The sequence below is a fragment of the Cyrtonyx montezumae genome, unplaced genomic scaffold, assembly GCF_038088225.1.
Source record: "Cyrtonyx montezumae isolate F1298 unplaced genomic scaffold, pur_monq_1.0 scaffold_19, whole genome shotgun sequence".
In the NCBI taxonomy this organism is placed as follows: domain Eukaryota; kingdom Metazoa; phylum Chordata; class Aves; order Galliformes; family Odontophoridae; genus Cyrtonyx; species Cyrtonyx montezumae.
This window is the reverse complement of record NW_027071925.1, coordinates 9203810-9227853: the sequence shown is the minus strand read 5'-3', so window position 1 is coordinate 9227853 and position 24044 is coordinate 9203810. Positions and strand designations below refer to the sequence as shown.

General features: G+C 63.3%; 2 protein-coding genes across 4 annotated transcripts in view; both read left to right on the top strand.

The window, feature by feature from the left end:
* Nucleotides 1–557: 557 nt before the first annotated feature.
* On the top strand, nucleotides 558–7131 carry SPATA20 (spermatogenesis associated 20). 3 transcript variants are annotated; one of them, XM_065735497.1, is made up of 16 exons: nucleotides 558–589; nucleotides 1261–1389; nucleotides 1493–1557; nucleotides 1987–2141; nucleotides 2251–2394; nucleotides 2600–2801; nucleotides 2874–3004; nucleotides 3084–3188; nucleotides 3446–3520; nucleotides 3619–3831; nucleotides 3920–4112; nucleotides 4610–4778; nucleotides 5013–5221; nucleotides 5294–5493; nucleotides 5574–5654; nucleotides 6940–7131. In XM_065735497.1, exons 1-16 carry the CDS (start codon nucleotides 558–560, stop codon nucleotides 7108–7110), a joined length of 2274 nt encoding a protein of 757 aa, XP_065591569.1. In that variant the 3' UTR covers nucleotides 7111–7131. The 3 variants fall into 3 exon arrangements, with proteins under 3 accessions (XP_065591569.1, XP_065591570.1, XP_065591572.1); XM_065735498.1 differs by lacking the exons at nucleotides 558–589; nucleotides 1261–1389; nucleotides 1493–1557 and having other exon boundaries at nucleotides 2053–2141; nucleotides 2914–3004; XM_065735500.1 differs by lacking the exons at nucleotides 558–589; nucleotides 1261–1389; nucleotides 1493–1557 and having other exon boundaries at nucleotides 2069–2150; nucleotides 2914–3004.
* A 9939-nt stretch (nucleotides 7132–17070) lies between these two features.
* Nucleotides 17071–24044, top strand: part of CACNA1G (calcium voltage-gated channel subunit alpha1 G) — a 100476-nt gene continuing 93502 nt past the window's right edge. The window contains exon 1 of the mRNA XM_065735509.1: nucleotides 17071–17312. Coding sequence (XP_065591581.1) covers nucleotides 17071–17312 — 242 coding nt within the window. The remainder of the gene's footprint in view (nucleotides 17313–24044) is intronic.

Below are 24044 nucleotides of genomic sequence, written 5' to 3'. Positions count from 1 at the left end.
GTCGGGAGCGGCTCCGCGCAGCGCGGGGCCGGGGCCGCGGGACAGCCCCGCAGCCGGGGCGGGCGGAGAGCCGCTCCCCGTTTGCTCCTCTTCCCCCGGGGCCGCTCCGTTTCCCCGTGACGTGCTGCCCTCGCCCCGGGGCTCCCGCTCGGTGCGCGCTCCCCCCGCTCTGGATGTTACTCCGCTTTGGGCACCGCGTTCCCGTTCTCCAGATCGGGTCAGCCCCATCCGCGTCCCCTCCGCAGTTCCCCGTGCACGGCCCGGGCCGGGCCCCTCCGCCCCACGGGGAGCAGCGGAGCCGGGTGCGGGAGGCAGCGCTGTTCCGGGGGGGGATTGGGGGGGGGGGGGGGGGGTCCGTTATGCTTCAGCGCGTGCATCCCGCAGCGCTGCTCCGGGTCCGCCGCGGCCGCACCGACAGCCGGGAACCGTCGACTGAGCGCAACAATAAAATACCGAACGGAGTCCGAGTGCCTCCTCCTTCCCGGGGGTGTCCCCTCCCCCCGCGCGGGGCGGGCTCTGCTCGGGGGCGGCCCCATCCTTTCCCCTCCCCCGCCGCCATGTTCGCGGTGTCGCTGCGCAGGGTCCGCAGGTACGGGGGGGGGTGGGGGTGCGGCACACGGTGCCCCCGCGGCCCCCCCCTCCGCAGCGCTCTGAGCGCTCCTGGGGACCCCTCCTGCGTGCCCGAGTCCCGCCCGCATCCCGCGCACTCCCATCCCCCCCCCGTGCCCTCTCCGCATCCCCCGCATTCGCTTGAACCCTCCCCGGATCGCTGCGTCCCTTCTGTGCGTCCCTCCGCGCTCCGTGTGCCTCCTTCGTGCCCCTAAACCATCTCTGCACCCGTTCTGCGTGCCCTGGAGTCCTGCCTGTACCCCGTGAGCGTCCCTGCGTCCCCCGACTCGTCCCTGTACCCTCTGCACGCCCCTAAGTCGTCCCTGGGGTCGCCCTGAATCCTGCTTCCCGCTTTCCTCCCCCCGCGCCTTCCCCTTGCACCCCCTTTGCTGCATCTTCCCTTGTATGACTCTGGATCCCTTCCCGCACCCCCTTACTGCTGCCCCCCCCGGTATCCGTGCAGCCCCCCCCTGTGCCCCCAGCACCAGGAGGGTCTCCTTCCCCCCGGGGTGCAGCAATGCAGGGGGGGCTTCACTGGCTCACTGCGGCGTGTGGGGGATGCCCCACCCACGTCGGGCTCTCCCCATGGGCATCAGAGTGAATTAATGAGTGAATTAACGAGCCAGCTAACGAGCACATCCCGTGCTGCAGGCCGGTGTTCCTGGCAGGCAGCATGGCCGTGGCCACGGCCGGGAGGGGCAGCCCACCCCCCCGCACCAACCGGCTGATCTACGAGAAGTCCCCGTACCTCCAGCAGCACGCCCACAACCCCGTGGACTGGTGAGAGTGCACCGTGCCCTTCCTCCTCTTCCTCCTCCTCCCCCGGTGAGGCTGATGCCGGGAGGATGCTGCTGCCCCACGGGCTGCTCCTCGTCCCCTGCAGGTACCCGTGGGGTCAGGAGGCCTTTGATAAAGCGAAGCAGGAGAACAAGCTGATCTTCCTGTCAGGTAACAGCAGTGCGGCGTAACTTACATCCCCCGATGAGTGTCAGTGGGTAAATGAGCTGTGGGGTGAGGCTGCCCTCCTTCCGACCGAGAGCTGCCATGCGCTGTAGGGGCTCTGCTGGGAGGGGGGGGCTGTGTCCGGGGGCCATCGTGGCCTCCAGAGTCCTCCTGGGAGAGCTGAGGGTGCAGAGCAGGAGCTGAGCCAGCGGGATGCTGCTGCTGCACCTCCACGGTAGATGGTTGTATGGCACAGAGCTGTGTTGGGGGGCTGGGGAAGGCTGTGCCCCAGAGCGTGGTGGGGGCAACCAGAGCTGAGGGGGCACTGGGACACCGCTCTCAGGAAGAGGGGTGGGGGTGGTGCTGCGTGGGACCACCACGGTCCCCGTGTGCCCGTCCCTGCGGCCTCAGCCCACGTGCTGCTGTTGCTTTCAGTCGGGTACTCCACGTGCCACTGGTGCCATGTGATGGAGGAGGAGTCCTTCAAGAACCAGGAGATCGGTGAGATCATGAGCAAGAACTTTGTGTGCATAAAGGTGGATCGTGAGGAGCGGCCAGACGTGGACAAAGTGTACATGACCTTCGTGCAGGTGGGGGAGGCGTGGCAGGGCGGGGGCACGCTCTGCCCTTCTCTCTCGAGGTCCATTTTCGTGTTCCCGAGGAGCCCCCCGTGAGATCCTTGTGCCCCGTGTCCCCCAGGCCACCAGCGGCGGAGGGGGATGGCCGATGAGCGTGTGGCTGACCCCGGACCTCAAGCCCTTTGCTGGGGGCACGTATTTCCCCCCCGAGGACAGCGCTCATCACGTGGGCTTCCGGACCGTGCTGCTCCGCATGGCAGAGCAGGTACAGAGCGGGGGGCTGAGGGCAGCACTGCGGCACGGGGCTGAGTCGGGGGGGGGGGCATGGGAGGCAGCGGCTCAAGGAGAGGGGGGGATGGGGGTGGGGATGGGGATGCTCAGGAGGAGGGCACTGAGAAGTGGAGGCGTAGGTTGGGGTGGGAGGCAGAAAGGCAGGAAGAGGAAGCACTGATTTTCTCACGGCCTCTCAGTGGAGGCAGAACCAGGAGGCATTGCTGCAGAGCAGCCAGAGGATCCTGGAAGCGCTGCGCTCCCTGTCCCGGCTCGGCACTCAGGAGCAGCAGGCAGCCCCACCGGCCCGGGAGGTTCAGGCCACCTGCTTCCAGCAGCTGTCCGGCTCCTACGACGAGGAGTATGGCGGCTTCTCGCAGTCCCCCAAGTTCCCCACCCCAGGTCAGTGTGGTCGCTGTGGCTGAGCCCTGCTGGGGCGTGCAGCTCACCCCGCGGCCTGTCCCTGTCTTTCAGTGAATCTGAATTTCCTCTTCACCTACTGGGCCCTGCACAGAACAACCCCGGGAGGGGCCCGCGCGCTGCACATGGCCCTGCACACCCTCAGGATGATGGCGCGTGGGGGCATTCACGACCACGTGGGTCAGGTGGGAGCAGAGTGCCGGGGTTGAACCTCAGTGCTGCGCAGGCAGAGCAGTGCTGGGGACATCTGTGCGTCCCTCACAGGGCTTCCACCGCTACTCCACCGACCGGCAGTGGCACGTCCCGCACTTCGAGAAGATGCTGTATGACCAGGGCCAGCTGGCAGCTGTGTACAGCAGAGCCTTCCAGGTGTGGGCTCCCCCAGGGCTCGGGCTGCCCATCCCTGGGCACAGAGCACTCTGTATTCCCCATCCGTAGTGCTCCTCTTCCAGCCAGGAGTGCTGTACGGGTCCACGACGTCAGCCCTCGAGGCTCTAAGTCTGCCTCGTGTTTGAAATCCATGCATGCTCTCATGTCCCCTTGTAGCTCTTTCCATGCCCCGATGCTTCTTGCTGTGTCTCCTTGCACTGCCCACTGTAGCAGCCCCTGCCTCTCCTCTCCTGCAGATCTCAGGTGATGAGTTCTTCGCCGACGTTGCTGCTGACATCCTGCTGTACGTCTCACGGGACCTGGGCAGCCAGGTGTGCTCCCCGAGCCGGGCAGTGCTCGCTCACTGTGCTCACCCCTCCGTGGTGCAGGGCTGGGCCGTGGCCGGACGCCTCTGCTGCGTTTTGCCCAGGCTGGAGGCTTCTGCAGCGCGGAGGACGCAGACTCCTACCCGACAGCCGCCTGCAGCGAGAAGAGGGAGGGAGCGTTCTGCGTATGGGCGGCCGAGGAGCTCCGGGCTCTGCTCCCTGACCCGGTGGAAGGGGCTGCAGAGGGGACAACGCTGGCAGATGTCTTCATGTACCACTATGGGGTGAAGGAGGACGGCAACGTGAACCCCAGGAAGGTGAGGGGTTGTGCAGAGCTCACCGGGAGCATTGCTGCACCCCAGGCGTGGTCCCGGCCACGCTCCTAGAGCAGAGCTCTCCTTGCAGGACCCCCATAAGGAGCTGCAGGGCAAGAATGTCCTCATTGTCCGCTCCTCCCCAGAGCTGACGGCCACGCGCTTCGGGCTGGAGCCGGGGCAGCTCGGAGCTGTGCTGCAGGAGGGCCGGCACAGGCTGCAGGCAGCACGGGCACAGCGCCCGCGGCCCCACCTGGACACCAAGATGTTGTCCTCGTGGAACGGTGAGTGGGGCCACCGCTGCTCGTGGGGCTGCTGCTGGCGCGGGGTATGGCTGCGTTGGGTGTTCCGTTTTCTTTTTGCCAGCAGAGAGCAGCAGAACTCTTCCCTGGCACGGCCTGCTTGGCAGGGCGGGGAGGGATGGAGCGGAGGTGTTGGGATGGGGGGGGGGGCTGAGCACCCTGTGTCAGCAGGGTGAGAACATGCTGCTGTCCCTGTCCCTGTGGGGTGTGCCTGGAGCCTGAGCTGCAGGTACTGCACAGAGCCAGGTCTCACAGCTTCTGCACACAGGCGGAGGCTGAGATCTGGCAGTGCTTTCAGTGCTCTGCCTTTCTCTTGGGTGATAGCAAGGGAATTCCTCAGTGGTTGGGAGTGAGGGGAGGAGATGCTGGCCTGCAGTTAGGACGTCAGGAAGGATGAGCTTCGTGTGAAGCATCCCGTGGAAGATAACACACGACACCAAGCCTTCCCTTGTGCCTGAGCTGCCCCTGTGCCCCCACAGGACTGATGATCTCGGGCTTTGCCCAGGCTGGGGCAGTGCTGGCCAAGCAGGAGTACGTGAGCCGGGCAGCGCAGGCGGCCGACTTCCTGCACAGACACCTCTTTGAGCCGGGCAGCGGCAGGCTGCTGCGGAGCTGCTACCGCAGTGAGGCCCACGTGGTGGAGCAGAGGTGAGTGGCGGTGCAGGAAGTGTCTCCCAGCCCAAATCCTTTCCATGTCTTGTCTTTGAAGCTGGTGGGAGCTCTCCTGTTCTGCTGCAGACCCGCACTAACCCATATGATGCCTTGGCACAGTCGCCAAGCAAGGTGCTGTCTCCTGGGTCACAGGCAGCAGTGCGGGGGGTTTCCCCCAGCCCACCCTGCTGGGCTGCAGGCCCTGATGCCCGTCCCCCCCTGCTGTTGCAGTGCTGTGCCCATCCATGGGTTCCTGGAGGATTATGTCTTCGTCATCCAGGGTCTCTTTGACCTCTACGAAGCTTCCTTGGACCAGACCTGGCTGGAGTGGGCCCTGCAGCTCCAGCACATGCAGGACAAGCTCTTCTGGGACCCCAAGGGCTTTGCGTACTTCTCCAGTGAGGATGGGGACCCGTCGCTGCTGCTGCGCCTGAAGGACGGTGCGTGGGGACCCTGGGCAGGGCAGGGGCAGTGCTGGCACCGGGCTGACTATGACACCGTGTCCCCCGCAGACCAGGATGGAGCAGAGCCCGCTGCCAACTCTGTCACTGTCACAAACCTGCTCCGAGCAGCCTCGTACTCCGGCCACAAGGAGTGGGTGGAAAAGGCCGGGCAGGTCCTGGCAGCTTTCTCTGAGAGGCTGCAGAAGATCCCCCTGGCTCTGCCGGAGATGGCCCGGGCCACCGCCGTGTTCCATCACACCCTCAAACAGGTAGGGGCTGGAAGCCCTCCTCCTTTCTGGGTACAGGTGTGGGGACCTCAGCCCCCCTCACCTGTGCTGTCTCTGGACAGGTGGTGATCTGTGGGGACCCCCAGAGAGAAGACACCAAAGAGATGCTCCGCTGTGTGCACTCCACCTTCATCCCCAACAAGGTAGAGCAGCCTGTCCTGTCCTGTCCTCGTGGCTGCAGCCACGCTCCCCACAGCTGTTGTGAACCCTCTGTGGCCCAACTGGGTGAGCTGGGGCAGGCTGAGCAGGGGTTCCTTCGCCTGTCCCTGTGTCAGCAGTCAGTGATAGTGTCAGAGGGATGGGAGCCAGCTCCATGGGGATGCAGTGTGTCCACCCCACACCATTCTTGCTCTCTGTGCTGTGTATGAGCCCCCTCTGTTCTGGCTTTTGCTTCCTTGGAAGGATCACAGTGGGTGACCCAGTCGGTGAGCTTGGAAAGCACCGTGCTGCTGTGAGCTCCCCTCTGCCTTCCCCACAGCTGCTCCAGGGGGACCTGGGTGTGACACCAGGGTTCTCATGGGCTGTGTCCGGTCCCTCCTGGATGCACAGGGCACGAGGTGCAGCCCCTCCGTTTCCCATCCCCATCCCTCCCGGTGCTGCAGCCCTGACTCACAGCCCCGGGGATGCAGCTGCTCTGGGAATGGGGGCTGGAGGAGACGTCAGCATCGCCCCCGCTCCGCGGTGCTGGCAGGGCGCTGGGGGCAGCCCGGGCTGCGGGAACGCAATTAATTAGGTCGCTGTAGTAATTAATTCCTTACAAACCTCTCATTGAAATCCTCCCTATAATGAGGAGCCGATGATAAAGCGGCGCTGAGGGCTCTGTCGGGAGGAGCCCCGTGCCGGGATGCAGTGCTGTGCTGGGGACAGCTCCTGTCCCTGTGCCACCCCCCAGGCCATGGCTGTGCCCAGCTGCCACCCAGCCCATCTCTGCCATCGCCCTGGCCGTGTTTGCCCTGGGGCCACCGGCCCGGATCATGCTCCTGGTTGAGATCCCGGCCCCTATTAAAGGTCTTTAGGGTAATTATGGAGGATCCCATTATCTCCTCAGCTGCAGCGTGCGAGCTCCCCGGCTCGCCTTTATCCTGGCCCTGCAAGAGGACCTTAGGGATCTTGTGAGAAAAATGAATAATGAATTTCAGATTGGACATGAATTGGTAATTAATCACTCCTGGAATTAATTCCAGACAAAGGCAGTGAGGGAGGAGGGCAGGGGGAGCGGGCAGAGGGCCAGGCAGGGGCCGAGCAAGGTGGGACGCGTGCGCTCCCAGCCTTCCCCGATCAGCTTGCGAGGCCTGAGGCTTGAACAAATGTTTTCCTTTCCAAAGAAGCCCGTTGTCCCGGCGGCCCTGTCCTTATCCCGGTGCTGCTGGCGCTTCGGGAGCTGCGGGACGCCGTGCTCCTCCGGCCCTCGGCTGCTTTCCTCTGCAGGTGCTGATGCTCGCGGACGGAGACCGCGCCGGGTTCCTGTACCGCCAGCTGCCGTTCCTGTCTACCCTGGAGATGAAGGAGGGCAAAGCCACCGCCTATGTCTGCAGCAACTTCTCCTGCTCCCTGCCCGTCACCTCCCCCCGCGCGCTGCGGGAGCTGCTCTGCGCCTGAGCCGCAGTGCCCCGACGGTGGGGAGGGAGTTGGGGGGCTGCTGGGGGGCTCAGCCCAGGTCCCAGTGCCCCGAAGCCCCGCGGTGCCCCCCCCCCTCCCTCACCTGCGCTCACCCATCGCCTCTTCTTGCAGAGGGCAAACATACACGTCCCAGCCTTAACACGGCAATGGGATGCAAAAACTCTTTCTGGTTCCTATAGCAACGCGGGGTGAAGCGCTTCTGGACGTTACCTTCCCGAGACGGCGGTGTGCGCCGTCCATCAGAGCGATTCACGGCCCGGGACGGCGCAGCTCCCAGCTCTGCTTTGCCCCCGGAGCGTCCGCCCCGTGTGATGCCGTGTCCCACCCTCCCACCCGGCCCCATGCCGATGCCCGGTGCCCACCCGGGGCTGCCCTTCGCCGTCCCTGCAGCCGTGGGGCGGGGGCAGACGGCCGCGGTGGTCCCGGGGCGTTTCTGGGGGTCGCGCCGGGACGTGGGTCCCCGGCCAGGAGAAACGCCTTTGAAGTCGGAGAGGAATTTTGCACCTCATCTCCATGTGAATACTTTCTGCGCTTGTGGAAGAGGAGAGTTGGTTTGGTTTTGGTTTTTATTTTTCCTTTTGGTTTAAAAGCCGCAGTGGTTCTGGGAGCGCGGCTGCAAACCGCTGCCTTTGGCACAGCGCTTTGTCTTTCAAGTTGCTGCTTTAACTGGACACCTTTGCCGCGGGGTTTGTGACTCCGCATCCCCGCAGCGCTCAGAGCAGCTCGGTGCCGCCCCACGTCGCCCCACACCGCCGCTCTGGGGACCCAGAGGTGGCCGTGCCCATGGTGACAGTCGTCTCCAAAGGACGCGGGCCCCTTTCCCCGCACCGCGCTGTGTCAGCGCGTCTCCTTCTGCAGCCGTCGGGCAGAGCCGTGCTGGGAAGGGCTGTCAGGACGCATTGGGCTGAGCAGCCGAAAAAAAAAAAGGAATAAAAGGAGGAAAAGTGCTCCGTGACAAATAAACGCTGCTGTGGCACTTGGGGCGCTGCATTTTGTGCGGGGTCAGAGTGGGGGTTCACCCTGGGGCTGCATGACACAGCGGGGCATCCCATTCCCTGCACGGGGAGCGATGCAGCCCACCGCGTCCCCTCGGGACGCGTTACCTCCCCCCACACACACACCCCTGGGGCTGCGACTCTGTTTTAATGAGGCTTTCCCTCTAATTAACATTCCCTGGCTTTGCCGGCGCGGTGCCGTCCGCTTTTATCCCGGTACTGATGTGACATCGGTGCGGAGGGGCTGCGGAGGCTCCTTGCCGTCGGGGGACGGTGTGGCTGCAGGAGGGGACAGCAGTGGGGGACAGCGGGGTCCCGGGCCCCCGGGCCTCTCCCCGGGGTTTCCCACAGCTCCCGGCCCCGGGGAGGGGAAGTGGAGCGATGCTCCCTCCCCACGGGATCCCCACGGGGCCGCAGCTCAGCACCACCGCTCCGTGCGTGGGCAAATCGGGCAAGCAATCAGCATCAGTGCGAGGTGGGGGGGGAAGGGCAGGATCGGGGGGGTGGAGGGGTGCTGGTGTGAAGTGGGTTTGCCCTTTCCCGTGGGTCACTGCCCCACGCAGTGCTCAGCGGTCCTGAGCAAGTGCTGTGGCTGTGGGGCGGTGCTCCTGCTGCTGGTGCAGGCGCTCGGAGCAGGATTAGGCCATGGTGTGCAGCCATGGCACGGCTATTAATCCTCCTCTAATATGGTTTTGGTATTTCCTGACCATGGTAACTATTGCATTAAATCTAAATTAAATGTGTGTTTTGGAGGAGGCTTTACAGAAGCTGGGGGAGGATGTTTGCAGAGGGCAGAGCCTGCACTGGGGAGGGGGGCACTGCCTCGGCGGTGCTGGGATGGGCTGGGGGCTCTGGGGGGCACAGACGGAGGGCAGTGGGAGTGGGGAGCTGCAGGGTGGGCGCCGGGTGTGGAAGCTATTAATGGCTGCAAGGTGGCTGTCCCCACATCTCCTCCCTGTCCCCACCACCGGCGAATCTGGGACAGGCAGAGCCAGGCTCGCCGCAATTATCTGCGGATTAAGGCAGCTAATTTAGTTTGAGTTACAGAGAGCAGATTGGGTCGATACGTTGGGGTGAAGCACGGGCAGGAGGAATCAATATGCTCTCGGAGGAGCAGAGGACAGGCTGCACTGCACGCACACCCCACGGCGGCAGTGGGGCCGTGGCAGAGGTGGACACGCGGAGCTGTGCCCCCCCGGCCCCCTGCCCCCCTCCAGCACGGCGTCACGGCAGGAGAAGGGTCCTTTTTCATGGCTGACAGCCCATCAATATTTATAGCAGCACATTATAAACGTCCACCGCATCCCAAATTAGTCCCGGGGCCCTGGATAGCGCTGCTTACGGGGGCAGTGACGGGGACACGCGTGGCTGTGCCCCCACTGCGGGCCCACAGGGGTCAGTGTGGGGGCCCCAAGGCCGAGGTGCCGGGCAGCACGGCGGCTCCAGGGAGCGGCGGTGGGATTAGGGGCACCGTAACTTCCATCTGATTTCAGTTCCTCTGTCTTCCCTTAGTTTCCTCCTGTAGTGCTGTGTTCTTCACAAAACGAGGCCGCTCCCACACACGAGCTGGTGCTGTGAGGGATGGGAGCAGCACCCAGAGCTGAACAGAGGGCATCGCTGTCCACGCCCGGAGCCCTCCATCCCTTCCCACCCCGGGGCTGTGCTTCCCCCCTTCGTTCGTCACCATTTATCTATAATTTAGGACGGTTTTTAGTTATGCTGCGTTTGAGTTCCATGTGTCACAGCGCGTCTCAAACAGAAAACATTAATAATTAACGACCTCCACTGGTAATAAAGGTTCGCGTCCGCCCCGTTCTGGTCGCCAGCACATGAACATTCAGCGTGGTGCTTCGTGGGCAGTGACTCCGTTCAGATTTATCACCCGTTATGCAATACAGCGTTAATGACAGGAGGAAGCCAGACCTGAGAAGGATGAAATAAATCAGCCCCCCCAGCACCACCGAGGCCGTGCAGTGCTGCTGCCCACCGCTGCTGGGGGGCGGGGGGGTCGAGCTGCTGCCCACGCTCCTGTGCACTCTGCTGGAAATGCAAGGGGCCGTTTTAACTCAGCGCTGTGAGGACAGCGTCCCCGATGACAACTCCATCAGGATGTGCTCTGTGGCAGGAAGCCAGAATCCACCTGCAAGGGGCGAAGTCGCCAAAATAAATAATACCAAATGATATCATGAGTCGATATATTTTATGGAGAGTGTAATTCGAAAGATCGTCGGGATGGAAAGGAGATCAATACAAAGAGAAGTGCTCACCTGTCTCTGAGGATCGAGGCTCACAGGGAAAAACTCCACACAGGTGGGACCCCCAACAAGAGACCCCTCCCCAGTGGGGTCAGCCCTCACATGGGGTCTGCGAGAGCCGGACTGGCTCCACCCCTTCTGGTCACACACGTGCATCGCCTCCACCTGTGCTCCCAGGGCCGACTCAGTGCCCACCCTCAGCGGCTCAGGCCGCGATTCAGCAGTTCCCACGCGCCGTCCCAACGCATCTTTAAAAGGGAAAACGTCAGGTTTGTCTGAGCACAACAGCGATCCACCCACGGGCAGTGACAGCGGGGCTCGGGCCGAGCTACGCGGAACGGGAACATCTGCTCTCTGCTGGAAGGAGAGGGAAGATCTCCTCATCAGCATCACGTTTAAATGAGCCAGCCCTCGTCTGCACGCCTCTGCGGTGCTCGGGCTCCTGCCGAGGGCCGCTCCGGTTTGGTGGAGGCAAAGTCTGCACGGGCACCGCGCTTTTCTGTCCGAGGGGGTTCCCGGCTGCAGCGACCCTCCCCGGGTCCCACCCGCACACCCACCGGGGCCGCCTCCCGCGGGAAGGAGAAGCCGCCGTGACCCCCCCACGTCCCCGCAGGGGTCGCGTAGAGGACCACAGCCCCATCGGTGCCCGCTGGGGGCAGTGCTGCTGTGCCCGGTGCCGCTCGGCCGCCCGCTCCCCGCGGCATTGCGAGCTGCTGCGGCGTGCTCCACATTATTCTTAATTATATTTTACTTTAAAGGGTCATTAATTACAAAGATTTCCCAGCAGAGATCTTAAAAAGAAAGGGGGGAAAAATAACAAAAGGGAAAAAATAAAAGAAATCTCTTCTGCAACAAGGGTTGGTGCTGGGGGGGCAGATACCGATGGAGACATTTTGGGGACAAAGCGGTGGCACAGGCAGGTCCCCACGTGAGTGCCACCACTGGGGCTGAGCCAGCACAACGAGGGCACATCCGTGTTCACGTGATGTTCTTTGATTTTAAAACCATTTGGGTCATTGCCCCCCAACCGGGTGGGGAAGCCCTGACCTCAGCACAAGGGAAGGGCTGTGATGGGCACAACGACCCCAGACCCGGGGCTGGGAGTGGGGTGGGACCTCATCCCCTCTGCCCCACACAGCACAGCAGGATAGGGTGGGGTGTAACGAGGTTGACCCCACACCTGAGCCATCAGCTGTCCCCCATCAGCACTGCCCAGCTGGTGTCAGTGCTGCAGCTCTGCTCCCGCCCCATGTGCTGCTCAGTGTGGGGTGTAGGAGTCCTCTGGCTGTGCAGGTAGGAGCTTGGGGTGATGTTTCTCCTGGGGTGGGGGGGACCTCTCATTGCTGCTGTGCTTGGGATGTGGGGGGTGGGAATGCCACTGAGTGCTTCTGGTGGCTGTATGCAGTTGGGGCGGAGAGTTGGATGCTGCTTTCCTGGAGCTGCTCGGGAGGGCAGCAGGGTGCTCTGTGCCATTTGTGTGGGTCCTCGTTCACGTGCTGAGTCAGGGCTTTGCACCCCAGAGCTGAGCTGAGCCCTGCAGCCCCTCCTCTGCAGCAGCCTCACATTATCTCCCGGCCTGGCACTGCTCCCCTCCTCTCCAGGATCACCCTGACCAATTTCAGCCCCTTACTGTGTTTGGGGGATCTGGAAGCACTCCCAGCTCTGCTGGGACCAGTGGTCGTGGGCATCCCAGTGCTGCTCTGTGCCGGGGGCCGGGTGATGAGCGTCTCATTTCCTTCTTGTCTGCTCCTGTCAGATGAGATTTGAAGATTCAATTACAGTGGGAGTGCTGATAGAAGTGTTGCTGGCGTGCTGCTTGCTCCTAGCACACGTGCTGCATGGGAACCAGATGAAAGCAGAGAGCGATGTGAGAGGGTAGGGAGGGGGGCTTTGGGCAACGAGGGCTGACAGCTCCAGGGAGGAAAAAGCAAGGGATGCAGATTTTGGGAGGCTTGGGGGTGTGCTGCGGCCCCAAAGCCCTGCTGTGTCCCACTGGGGCACCCATTTGGGACTGCAGCACTGGAGCTGTGTGCACGTGGCCGGCAGGGATTGTTTGCCCCAAATCCAGCCCCACAGAGCAGCACTGAGATATGGGGACGGGGCTCAGCGTGCTGTGGTGCTGCGGGATTTGGGGCCAGCCCTCTGCACAGCCCACGTGCACGTCAGATGGGGCCATCCCAGGCAGCAGCAGCAGCAGAAGGCTGCATTTCAGTTGGGATTTTTATTTTTTTCCCCTTTCTGAAGGCTGCCTCTTCCTTGAAAGCTGTGTTTTGCACCGTCACTTCAGAGAAAAGTGGGGGAAATCTGGGCTGTGTGCACGCTGTTGGATGGAGCTGCAGCTGCTGCTGTGCGTGGTGGCTGCAGGAGGGCTGTGCATGGGGACAGACCCCGAGCAGAGCTGCAGCAGGTCACAGGGCCAATGTACAGCACAACACTGCGCACTCTGGTATGAGTGCCCTTGGGAGAAGAGTTGGTGAAGCAGAACAAACCCTCTGACGCCCCTTCCCCCAACCCCCCTTTTTCCAATGGACTTGTTTGCATTTTGGTGTCTCTGCGCCGTGTTTGGGCTTTGGAGCTGAGGGTGTGGGGCTGCACACAAAGGGGAATGGAGCCCCACTCCCACACAGGAGCCCATCTCTGTGGGCTGATGTCCTCATGCTCCTTCTGAGGGTCAGATATTGGTTCTAGCTGCTGAAAGTACACTCTACCCAACGAAACGTTCAACGGATGACTCCCTTATTTCTAAAGTAATAGCAGGTGCTATGGAAAGTGAGACTTTGAAAAGATAGGGAGGGGGGCAGCCAGGGAGGCTGCTTTCCCACAGCTCGGGCTGTGAGCACTGCCCTGGCCGCTCCTGCAGCACTCGGCCCCGTCCGTGCCGTGAGTTCAGCAGCTCCGTGGTGCCCACGCAGCACTTCCAGCACCCGGCCCTGCTCAGGCACGGATTGATGGCGTAGCAAAAAAGTGGAGGTGCAACCATTGATCACGCGGGAAAGTGCTGCTCATCAGCCCAAACTAATTGCTCCCCAGCTGGAATTATTAATTCTGCTCCGTGCATCAATGGGATGGCAGTCGTCGCGCGTGGTCCCTCTGCGCAGCGGTGCTGCTCTGTGCCACAGTATATTTTCCCTCCAACTACTTGCCTGGCTCCTCTTTTAATAAAGATCAGGAGAGAGAATAAAAATATTCATTAGAATAAAAAGGAAGATGGAGCCGTGCCTGTAGCATCCTACAGCCCTCGTGGGGTCACTGCTGCTCCCAGGGCCGTTCCCAGCTTTGGGGTTTGGGATGCGGCGCTGGGTGGGGAACGTGGGGCGCTCAGTGGGGCCATGGGGGCTGAGCTGGGCTGGATGTGTGCTTTCTGTGCTCCAAGGTGTGAGAGGAGCTTCGTGTCTCAGCGTGTTTCAGACCTGAGCCAGATGTCGGTGCCCAGAACCGATAGAGATATTCTCCCCTCTTACTGAAATCACCCGCAGCACTGCGGCTGTCAGCAGCCGAGCAAACAGCCGCGTCCTCGCAGGGCCGGAGCCTCTGCTGGGGCCGTCTTCAATCCGCCTCCTGCTAAAACAGCTGCAGATGTCGGCTGTTCCCATTCCAGCTCCTGTGTGGCTGGCTGCGGGGTGGCTGCTCCCCTCCCTGCTGACACAGAGCAATGCTCACCGTGCTTTTCCTAGAAGCACCCACGGAATGTGGCACGTTCCTCTGGAGTGGCAGAGTGAGGGGCCGGGCTGGGGGCTGTGCTCCCCTCCCCTCCTTGCAATGGGGTGCACACCCCTGGTCCCCACGGGTGCTCTGCTGGGGGATCTGGGGATGCAGCATTTCCAGCATAAGGTTGGAAAAGACCTCTGAGATCATCCGGTCCAACCTCGGCCCTCCCTGCAGGGCTGGGGATGCACGTCCCCAACGTGTGCTGTGAGCACAGCTGTACCGACCCCGCAGCCCTCACGCGGCCGCCGCCCGCCCCCACCTCACCCCCCCACTCTCCCCTGTGCTATCTTTGGTATAATTAGGAGGCCAGAGCTGTGCGTGCGAGGGGAGTGTGACCTCAATAGATTCTTAGGCTGTACTGAAATTTCTTCTCGTTTACATCCCGGGTCCCTCAGCGTGCACCTCTGCTCACCGGGGTCAGCTCTGCTGCTTTCTGTGCTCCTGTCTGAGCCCTCTCCTTGCTGCCTCCTCCCCTGGCTCGCCCTGGTGGGGTGTGAGTGCTGCCCGGGTGCTGCTGGGGGTGGGGCAGGACCCCATCCTCACTGTGGGCTTTGTCAGTGGGTTGTGCTTGCAGGCGTTGCCCCATGGAAGTGGGGGGTGGGGACAGCAGTGGGCAGCGCTGCCCAAACCCCGCCGTGCTGCTGCTGCCTTCATCCTCCCGATGCCTTTCAGATGGAGGGGACTCACAGCTCCACGGAGCCTTTCTTCTTTTCCAGCCCTCACTGCAAGGAGAGTGCTCCTTGAGATGGGAAGGTGTGCGTGGTCTCTGTGTCCCTTTATAGGGCAGGTACCTCCGAAAGCAGAGCGCTTCTGATTCTCGCGACGAGCGTAACTCTTGGAAATGTATGCAATAAACAAAACGAGCCAAATGTAATTAAAATGGAGACGGCACATAATCCGGTAACCCACTTACAGGCTCAAAGCTTCAGCTTCACCAAAAAAATGTTTGCTCCCGATCCATTTAAATAAACAATGGCACACAGAGGCCATCTGCACATTATGGGATACGAAGGATGGGATCAGGAGCAGCCGTGCTGGGCAGGACTCGTGTGGCAAGGAGCTTGTTTGATCTGAGGGTGCGCCCCGCACTGCCAACCGAGCACTGCTGGATGGCAGAGCTGTGCTCTGCGGGGCAGCGCCATCCCATCCCCTACTCGGGAACGTGGGGGATCGATGGGGCCCTCTCCCTCACCTCCCGCGCCTTGGTGGCCCGTGGACCTGTCGTGCCCGTGTGTGCTGTGCTTGCAGGGGACTGCCCTGCGGTGTGCAGGGCTGCGGGGATTGCACCCCCCCTCCCCCTCCCTGGACACCATCTCACAGTTCTGCAGCATAATTCTGCCTGGCCCTGACGCTGTGCCAACAAACATGTCATTTGTCTGGGGCTGGACAGCACGGGCTGTGAATCCAAGATGGAGCGTGCTGCCGGGCCAGCGGGACCCGGACCAGAGGGGCATTTGGGGTGAGATGAGCACTGTCCCTCTGCTCCCGCTGCAGGTGGAGTGGGGCTGGCTGGAGCTGCCGGTGATGTGAGGGAAAGTGACCCCGGGCACTAAAGGAAAAGGGGGGAAAATGCTGTTTTTAAGGATTCAGGATTCCTTAAGCACTGGGAGCCGTGGCGCAGCCCGGGGAGCCGCAGGCATTCGGAGCGTTGGCGCAGCCCCCCGCGGGATGGATGGATGCTCGCGGCGCGGTCCCCGCCGTCGGGGCCGGCTCCCATCGTACCGGCAGAGGGAGCTCCGGGCGCGTCCTCGGCGCGGGGGTCTGGGGGGGCACCGCTGCTCTCGGGGTGCGGCTCCCCCCGCTCTGCGGCCGAAGCGGTGCCCGTCGGAGCGGCCCTGTCCCAGCGCGGGGCTCCGTGCTCGGGCCGGAGGGGTCATGGGGTGTGTGTGTGCCAGGGGTTGGGGTGCGCGGCGGTGACAACCCCCCCTCCCCCCCGCCCCGAGCCCATCCCGGATGGATGAATGGATGCGGAGCGGGGAAAGCGGAAGGAGGCCCGGTGCCCTGCAGCGAGGTGAGGGTGCCGGGCAGGGCTCAGAGCTGCGGCTGCGGGAGGGCGGGGACCCCCCCGGAGATACCGGGTATGCGCGCTCCTCTGAGCGGCTCCCGCAGCCCTCGGTCCCTGCCACCTCCTCTGCCCTCTCACGGAGCGGGGAAGGGCGGCGATGCGATCTCCCCGTGCCCCACATCCTCCCCCCGCCGCTTACCGCCTTCCCCTCTCCGGCGCTGCAGCGGGTCCGGCCGGGCTCTGCCTCCGTCTAACGCAGCGCGGGACACCGCCCTCTCTTCCAGGGCTTTGCGCTTCCGACCCCATCTCGGGGGAGTATCACCTCCCGAGCCCCCCCAGCCCCCCCTCGACACCGGCCCGGTGCGCCCCGTCCAGCCGCGCCGGGGGAGCGAGCTGCCCGTCCAGCTGTGCCGCCCTGACGGGCACGCGCGGCGGCCAATGGGGTGGCGCGGAGGGGCCGGGGGAGAGCTCCTATTGGCCGCGGGAGGAGGAGGAGCCGGGACTTGAAGTTGGAGTGAGGGATCCAGCTGTGCGGAGCGCTCGGCTCGGCGCGGCCGCCCGCGGGAGCATCCTCCGGCGGCAGCAGCCCCGGGCCCGGGCGGATGGTGGGGCGCGGAGGGGGCAGGCGCAGCCCCTAAGGCGGCCCGCCCCGAGGCTCGGGGGCAGCACCGGGAGCGGTGGGGGGGCCGCCTCTCCGCCGCCCGCCCGCCCGGCTCGGGCCCCCCGGAGGCACGGCGAGGAGGAGCTACGGAGCCCGCAGCCGGCAGGGCAGGCCGAGGGGGGCGGCCCGGCCCCGGGCCCGGCGGGGGGCGAGGCAGCGGCTCGCCCGGCCATGCAGTCCCGCCGCTGAAGCCGCCACGGCGCGGCCCCCAGCCCAGCCCCCAGCCCCCCGGCCCCGCTATGGCCGCGCCCCTATAGACGCCCCCCCGGCTCGCCCCGCGTTGCCCCGGCCCCTCCCGGGGCCGCCCGCCGGAGGATGGACGAGGATGGACCGCGAGCGGCCGACGAGGAGCCGGAGCCGGGAAGAGCCAAGACTTTCATCCGCCTTAACGACCTGTCCGGGGCCGGGGGCCGCCCGGGACCGGGGGAGCGGGAGGGCGGCAGCGGCGATTCGGAGGCGGAGGCGCTGCCTTACCCGGCGTTGGCCCCCGTCGTCTTCTTCTACCTGAGCCAGGAGAGTCGGCCGCGGAGCTGGTGCCTCCGCCTGGTCTGTAACCCGTATCCTTTGCAGGTGCGGCGGCGAGGTAAGAGCGCGGCTCCCCAGGGCCCCGGAGCGGCAGGGGGAGGGGCTGCTCTTCGGGGGGGGGGGGGGGGACCCTTCCCCGCTGCCCGGCCGCCAAGTTTGCCGGGGTCGGGGCTCCCCGCCCAGCGCCAGCCCCGGGCTCGGGAAGCCGGGCTGCAGCCTTCCTCCCCCTCCTCATCCGCGCCCCCGAGGGGCCCTGACCGCAGCTCCCCTTCTTGCAGGACCCTCCTTCCTCCCTGACCCCGTTTCTCGCGCGTTTCGGGCTCTCCGCCGCCCTCCCTGAGGGTTTTAAGGAATGTGGGTGGGGGGGCGGTTGTTCAGGGGCTCGGTTTGCTGCTCTTCTTTGGGGTCCCTAAATAATTCACATCCCTCCGGGCGGGGTCCGCAGTCCCAGGGCTGCCCGGGGTGTGCTCGCAGCGCTGGGGGTGCGGGCAGGGCAGCAGTGGGGTACCCCGGGTGCCTGGGGGCCGGGGCTGCTGCCTGCTGCAGCCCCATGGAGCCATCCAGGCTCCTTCCCAGCTCCGTTTGCTCCGTGCACGCTGTGCCTGAGCTGCTGGAGCCAACTTTAAGCTTTCAGAAACGGGAAGGGGGGAGGAAAAAAAAAAAATGAAGACAATAGAAAAACCACTTCTTGCCGTGGTCTCGGTGCCTGTAAAGCCGTCCTTGGAGCTGAGTTGCAATCAGCACACGGTTCGTAGCAGTGTGAGTGTTTTACCACCCCCGAACTCCGGCTGCGTTTATTATCTGTGGAAACAAAAGCTAACTGAGATAAAGGCGGCTTCTGGCAGGGAGGGTGCATGGGGGCTGCCTCTGCCCCGTGGATGGGAACTCACTGGGGCCGCGTGGATGGGCAGACACCCCACATCTGGAGCAGGAGAGGCCCGGGCAGCGGGAGGATTCGTTGTGTGGCACGGAGGGCCCCAAGATGCATCCTGTGCTCATGGGAACGGCGGATCCGTGGGGCTGAGCTCGGGAGCCGTGGGGGGGGGCTGCAGGAGTTGTGACGGCGCTGCATTTGGGTTTCAGCAGTAAAGCCGCTGCGCTCAGCAGGCGCTGCCCGCCTCCCCGCGGTGTCCCCAGGAGGGGAAAAACGGCGTTCCCTCCCAGCCACGAGCGCTCCCCGCAGCTCTCCCGGATCTCTTTCGCACCTGCAAAGCAGTTCAGAGCTGCGTCCATTTCGGCACCTCAGGAAATCTCGAAACTTTGCGAGGGATCCTTCTCCGGGAAGAAATAGCTCCGCAGGGCTGCGCCTCCTCCTTCCCTCCTATGACTGACAGTGCTGATGACAACCGATTTAAATGTGTTTTCAAACTCTTCCTGTCCTCCCTCCCCTCCTAAAGGTGTTGTTTGGAAGCAGGTGTTAACACCTGCGGGGCTTTGGTTGGCCTGCAGCATCCCCCTCCCCCCCCGCCCCGCGCTCGGGGCCGGACGCAGCTCCGTGTGCACTGGGGGGCACTGGGGGGCACTGGGCAGTGGGATGCCCACATCCCGTCCCTTGCTGCGTGGTTGAGGTGCAGAGCAGAGCCTTGCTCTTCACTTCAGCTCTCAGCATCCCGAGCCCTTTGCTCGCTTATGTATTTTTTTATGTTATTCTTTTCATAGTTCGTATTGTGCTGGAGCAGAAAAGCGGCTCTTCTCGCGCTGTCATCTTCTAGGAATCGTGCCTCGGTGCTAAAAGCATACGGTCGTGTCACTGGGAGGTCTTTGTTGCCACCAGCTGCTCCGGAGAGGAGTGACAGCGCTGGGGGTCACGTGGCTGCGCATCCCTCCCGGCCCGGGGGGGCTCCCGTCGGTGTCCTATGGGCTCCCGCCCCATTTTCACCTGTCCGTGGGTGAAGGCAGCCGGGGCTGTCGTGCTCGCGTTCCCGGTGTCCCCCGGTGTCCCTCTGCCAGGTGAGGTCGGTGGAGCGGTGCAGGTTGCTGGCTCGGCGGAGCCCACGGTGCGGTTTGGTGTGTGCTAACGCAGCTGATGGGGGTGGGGAGCGGTGCCGGAGCTGCTGCTGGCCCCACTGCCGCCTCGCTGTCCCCGTGTCCCCAGGGCTGGCGTGACCCCGGGGCTTTCCACATCCGAATGCCTTGAGAGCCAGGGGGATGTGTCTCCTGTCCCCAGCAGGGACAGGGCGGTGGCTGATGGGCTGTGTTGAACTTTTCCACCCTGGTTCAATGTGGAGCATCCTCTGCCTGGGCAGTCGCTTCTCTGGGGCTGATGGGGGGACCTGTGTTGAGCTCCATAGGTCCAGAAAGTGGTCAAGTTTGTTCTGATCCAGACATCGACCCCCTGCAGAGCGTCATACTTTGAGGTTTTTAACCCCAAAACTTACAGCCTCGCCCCATCCACCCCCCTGTTGGTCTTGGACTGACAGCCTGGCCCTGGGGGGGGATGGGGTGGATGTGCTGAGCAGTCACCGCACTGCACTGGGGGCACTGGGGGCTGGGCAGGGTGCCGCAGAGCAATGGAGTTTGTAGGGGGGTGAAGCCGATTTCTGTGGTTTCTCTTATGGAAGGAAAGCACCGTGGGGGAGGGGAGGATGGATGGCCGCCGCGGGGTCTGTGCCAGCCTGCTGCTGCGGGCAGAGGCGAGGCTGTTTCCTGGGGCCCGAGCTGTGATTGAAGAGCGAGGATGGAGGAAGCAAGCAGATGCTGCTGCTGCTGCGTGGCGTGGGATGTCTGTGTCCTCCCGGGGACGTGGGGATGCGGCCCGGCTGTGCGTGGAGCTGCGAGGGCTCAGCTGTAGCGCGGAGATAACGGCCGCGTGGATCGCAGGCTGTGCTGAGCAGGGAGTGCCAGCAGTGCTCTTTGAAGTTCAGTGCGTTTGTGCAACGCTCCGCTTCTGGATTTAATGAAGTGGAGTGCTTTGTTTTCGAGAGGTTCAAACAGAAGGAGATGTTTTGTTGGGTTTGAGAAACCCACAGAGGGGTCAGAATTGCTTTGCTCCACCTGAGCCCGTGCTCAGCCCCAGCTCTGCCAACCCCCCCGGGCACTGCTGAGCGGCTTCTGCTCGGGGTGGGCAGCAGAGAGCCCCCAGCCCGCGGCTGCTGGGGGGTCGGGGCTGTGGTCTCACGTCCCTCCGGGCTACGGGAGTGAAAGGGGCTGGGACGGGACGTGCTGCGCCCGGTGGGGATCTCAGGGAAAAGCAGGACCCGTCGCCTTCTACAAAGGCCGGCCGAGCGTGGGTTTTATTACGATGATTATTTTCCCTTTTATCCCCCCCTCCCAAGGGACAGACAGCACCGAGCCTCACCCCCGCGGGGCCGGAGCCGGACGGGGCGGGCAGCGCTCCCCCTCCGAGCTCCTCTCGGTGCCGCTCCGCGGTGGGACCGGGAGCTCCGATCCCGATCCGGGAACGCGCGCATCCCGTCGGGGATCCGTGGGTCCCTCCGGCGCCGCCGCTCCGCTCCGTCCACGTGCGTTTTTTAAGAAGATCCGTCGTCGAGTTCCCCCTTCCAGGAGGTTGTGTCACATCTGGAAGTTTGTGTAGGAGTTTATCCAAGCGCTGGAGTAGAGCGCAGCTTTTTCTCATTTAAAAATCATAGGCTGGCATTTCGAGCCGGGCTGGGGGGAGGGCTGAGCGGGGGGGGCCGTCTGCCAAAAGGAGACTGGAGCGGAGGAACCGTAATGACTTCCAGAAGCCCTCTTTCTTTTTTTCCTTTCTTTCCCTCCCTCCCTCTCGGCGCGCAGACAAAGGGCCGAGCCCATGCTGTTATGTCATCCGGCGCGGGGACCCGGCTTCCCCGCGGGACGGCCCCGCATCCCCGGGGGGAAATCCGCAAAGCGGGGGGAGCCGAGGCCGCCCCCGGGTCGCCGGCACTGGGGCTGCTGAGCGATGGGAGCGGAGCTCTGGGCCGTCCCCTCTGTCGGGGCCGCCCCGTCCCGGGGCCGCTCGGAGCCGTCGGGTGCAGCTCCGTGCCCCGACTGCTGGCGTGGGGGGTTGGAGCCGCTCTGCAGATGCCCGGGCTTTTTTGATGCGTGGAAAACGCTCTGCTCTCTTCTTCTTCCCCCCCCCCCCCCCACGCCCCCTGCAGATGTTTTGGCACCGTGCTGAAAAATACTTCTCTATTATTTTTTGCTCTAAACGCCGATTCGCTCTTCTTTCTCCTCACAGAGAAAATCAGGTTTGGGATCTCCTGGGGTTCTCCGACCCCTCTCGGCTCTCCACGTTCATACCCACTGTATTGCTGGGAGGGAGGGAAAACCTCACCCCCACAGCCTCCCCGGTGGCTTCTTCTCTCGGATTGTGCCATCGCTTTCCCCTGCAGAGCCCTCAGCTCCGCCGTCCCATGTGCTGAGCTGGGGGCAGTCACGCTGCGGCCGCGCTGGAGGGCTGGGAAGCCTCACTGCGGGCTGAATTTCCACTTCATTAGGAGGGCTGAGCGTTTCTGGGCTTGATACGAGGCCAGGCCGTGGCTTTTCCTCCCCTGGCGGTGGCTGCGGTGCGGTGCGCCTTGGCTTTCCGCTCAGCAACCTAGATGTGAATTTTTCCCTTTGCCTGGTGATGCAGCGGAGGTTTCCCCCAACCTGGGCTGGCTGAGCACTGAGCTGCGGCCTCGCAGCCAGGAGCCCGGCCTGGCGCTGGGGAAAAAAAAGAGGAGGAAATTCTCATGGTTTTACATAACCGAGTGAGTAACAATTGAGCGTGCTTTGGGATGCTTTCACATCTGCTTCCTACCAGAGCCTGAGCAAAGAGGCTTCAAGCAGATGGAAAAAAGCACATTTTTCAGACGGGGTATGGAGAAAGTTTCGAGCTGGCTCTGTGCTCCTGGCAGCACGATGCTCTGAGCAGCGCCGAGAGCAGCACCACATCCCTGAGCTGGGCTGTGCACATCCAAGCACAGAGCTGTGTGAGTGCAGAGGGACCCTCGGAGGCCGCCTGGTCCCACTGCAGGGAGCTCCAGCTCCATCCGGTGCTCTTTTTTTGGTGACTGGCACGGGGACGTCGGGACTCACCCTCCACACGTGGATGGGAATGGGCTGTGGGATGGGGCCGAGCACTCAGCACGCATCCTGCTGGAAGTGCTGGCCCTGGGGCTGTGTTTGCTGCTCGTGCTCCGCTCCATTGGGGCGTGCAGTGGGTGCAGGGAAAGCCCAACTGCAGTGCTGAAGTTCCTGGAGTGGGGGATGGCAGAGAGCTGGGAGCTGGGCAAAGATGAGCTCATAAAGAAAAGGGGATTTATTTGCTGTAATCCGGGCTCTAGCCTCACGCTCGCAGGGTTCCTATAGCAGGACATCCTATCTGTCTGTCATTTGGGTTTCTTCCAAGAAATTTCCCCTTGTGAATCCTCCCAACCCACCTTGGGATGTCCCCATGGTGCCCAGGGATGGGAGGGGGTTTTGTGCCCATGGGTTCCTGGGGTTTGGAGCCGAACTGGGTCAGCTTGGTGCTCTCTGTGCCCCTGCTGCTCCTGGGGCCTCAGTGGCTGCAGCGGCCCAGAGCAGTGCCCAGCTGCCGTACAGGACTCGTTAATGATTTGTTAATTCAATTAGAACATGATCATTAACCCCTCGTGGGGATGAAGCTCCCTCCTGCGGGGCAGAGCTCGCCCCCACACCCGACTTGGTGCCAAAACATTGATTTTGTGTTGAGCTGACAGCCACGCTATGCAAACAGAGATGTCAACTGGGAGAGCAGCTCAGTTTTAGCCCTGTGCTGAGGCCGTGCTGCTCCTGGGGCTCCTGCCCACCCCGCGGCTGCAGGAAGGAGACGTTCCCTTTGCTGAGCTCTGGGTGAGGCTTTTGGATGTGCTGTGCTTTGAGCACCCTCCGCTATGGTGGTTGCTATGAGCGCAGGGACCCGTGTCTGCAGGGCAGAGCAGGCTGCTTGCACGTGGGATCTGTCCGTGTCCGTGCAGCCTGGCTGGAGAGCAGAGTGCCCCGTAAGGATGATGAATAACGCGGCCTCGTGCGCTGCTGGATTAATGCTTGTTTGGGCAGACAGGGAGGAGAGGAATTAGATTAATATCTGACTTGTGGCTGCTACTGCATGTGGCTATTGACCGATCTGGCTTCAGAGGAACATAAATATGTCTCGGGATATACTCCCGAGGCCGCAATCAGTGGGGTCACGGCACAGGTCTGCCTCTGTGGGGTCAGAAATCTGAACTCCTCTGACCCGGGACCCGGCCGTGCACAGATGTGGATGTGATTGCTCTTCACTGTGAGTGTGCAGCATAAATCCCAGAGGGCTGTGCCTCGTGTACATCTCAGGGCTGTTGTGATCCCATGGATGCTCGGTGCTGCGGACGGGTCCAGCTTGGTGCCCCACTGCTGGAGCCCTTTCCAGAGGGAAGCTGCTTGGTGGCAGCAGGGCCACAGCTCATTGCCACCTCTTGTGAGTGGCACTGGGATGTCCCTGAGCTGGTGAGCCCCGTCCTGTCCCCAGACTGTGTCCCCGTGGCTATTCTTCACTTTGCCACTGAAGGATGCTCCAAAAGCTCCGCTGTGTCCCCTCCCCCACGTCAACTCCTTTTGCCCCCCAGCCCCTTGGTTCTCCCCCTCAGCATTTTGCCATTGGCTCCCCGTCGGGGGCAGGATGGGGCCTGGGGGCTGTGTGTGCAGTGAAGCTATTCGAGGAGTTGTGATCTCTGCGCTTCATTTTGCAGTTCAGCTGGAAAGATCTCGTTTCCAAATACACCCACACAGCAGCACAGCGCGGGGAAGCGGAGCTGCTGGGGGGGATGGGGCGGTGCTGGGGGGGCGGGGGGGGCAGGGCT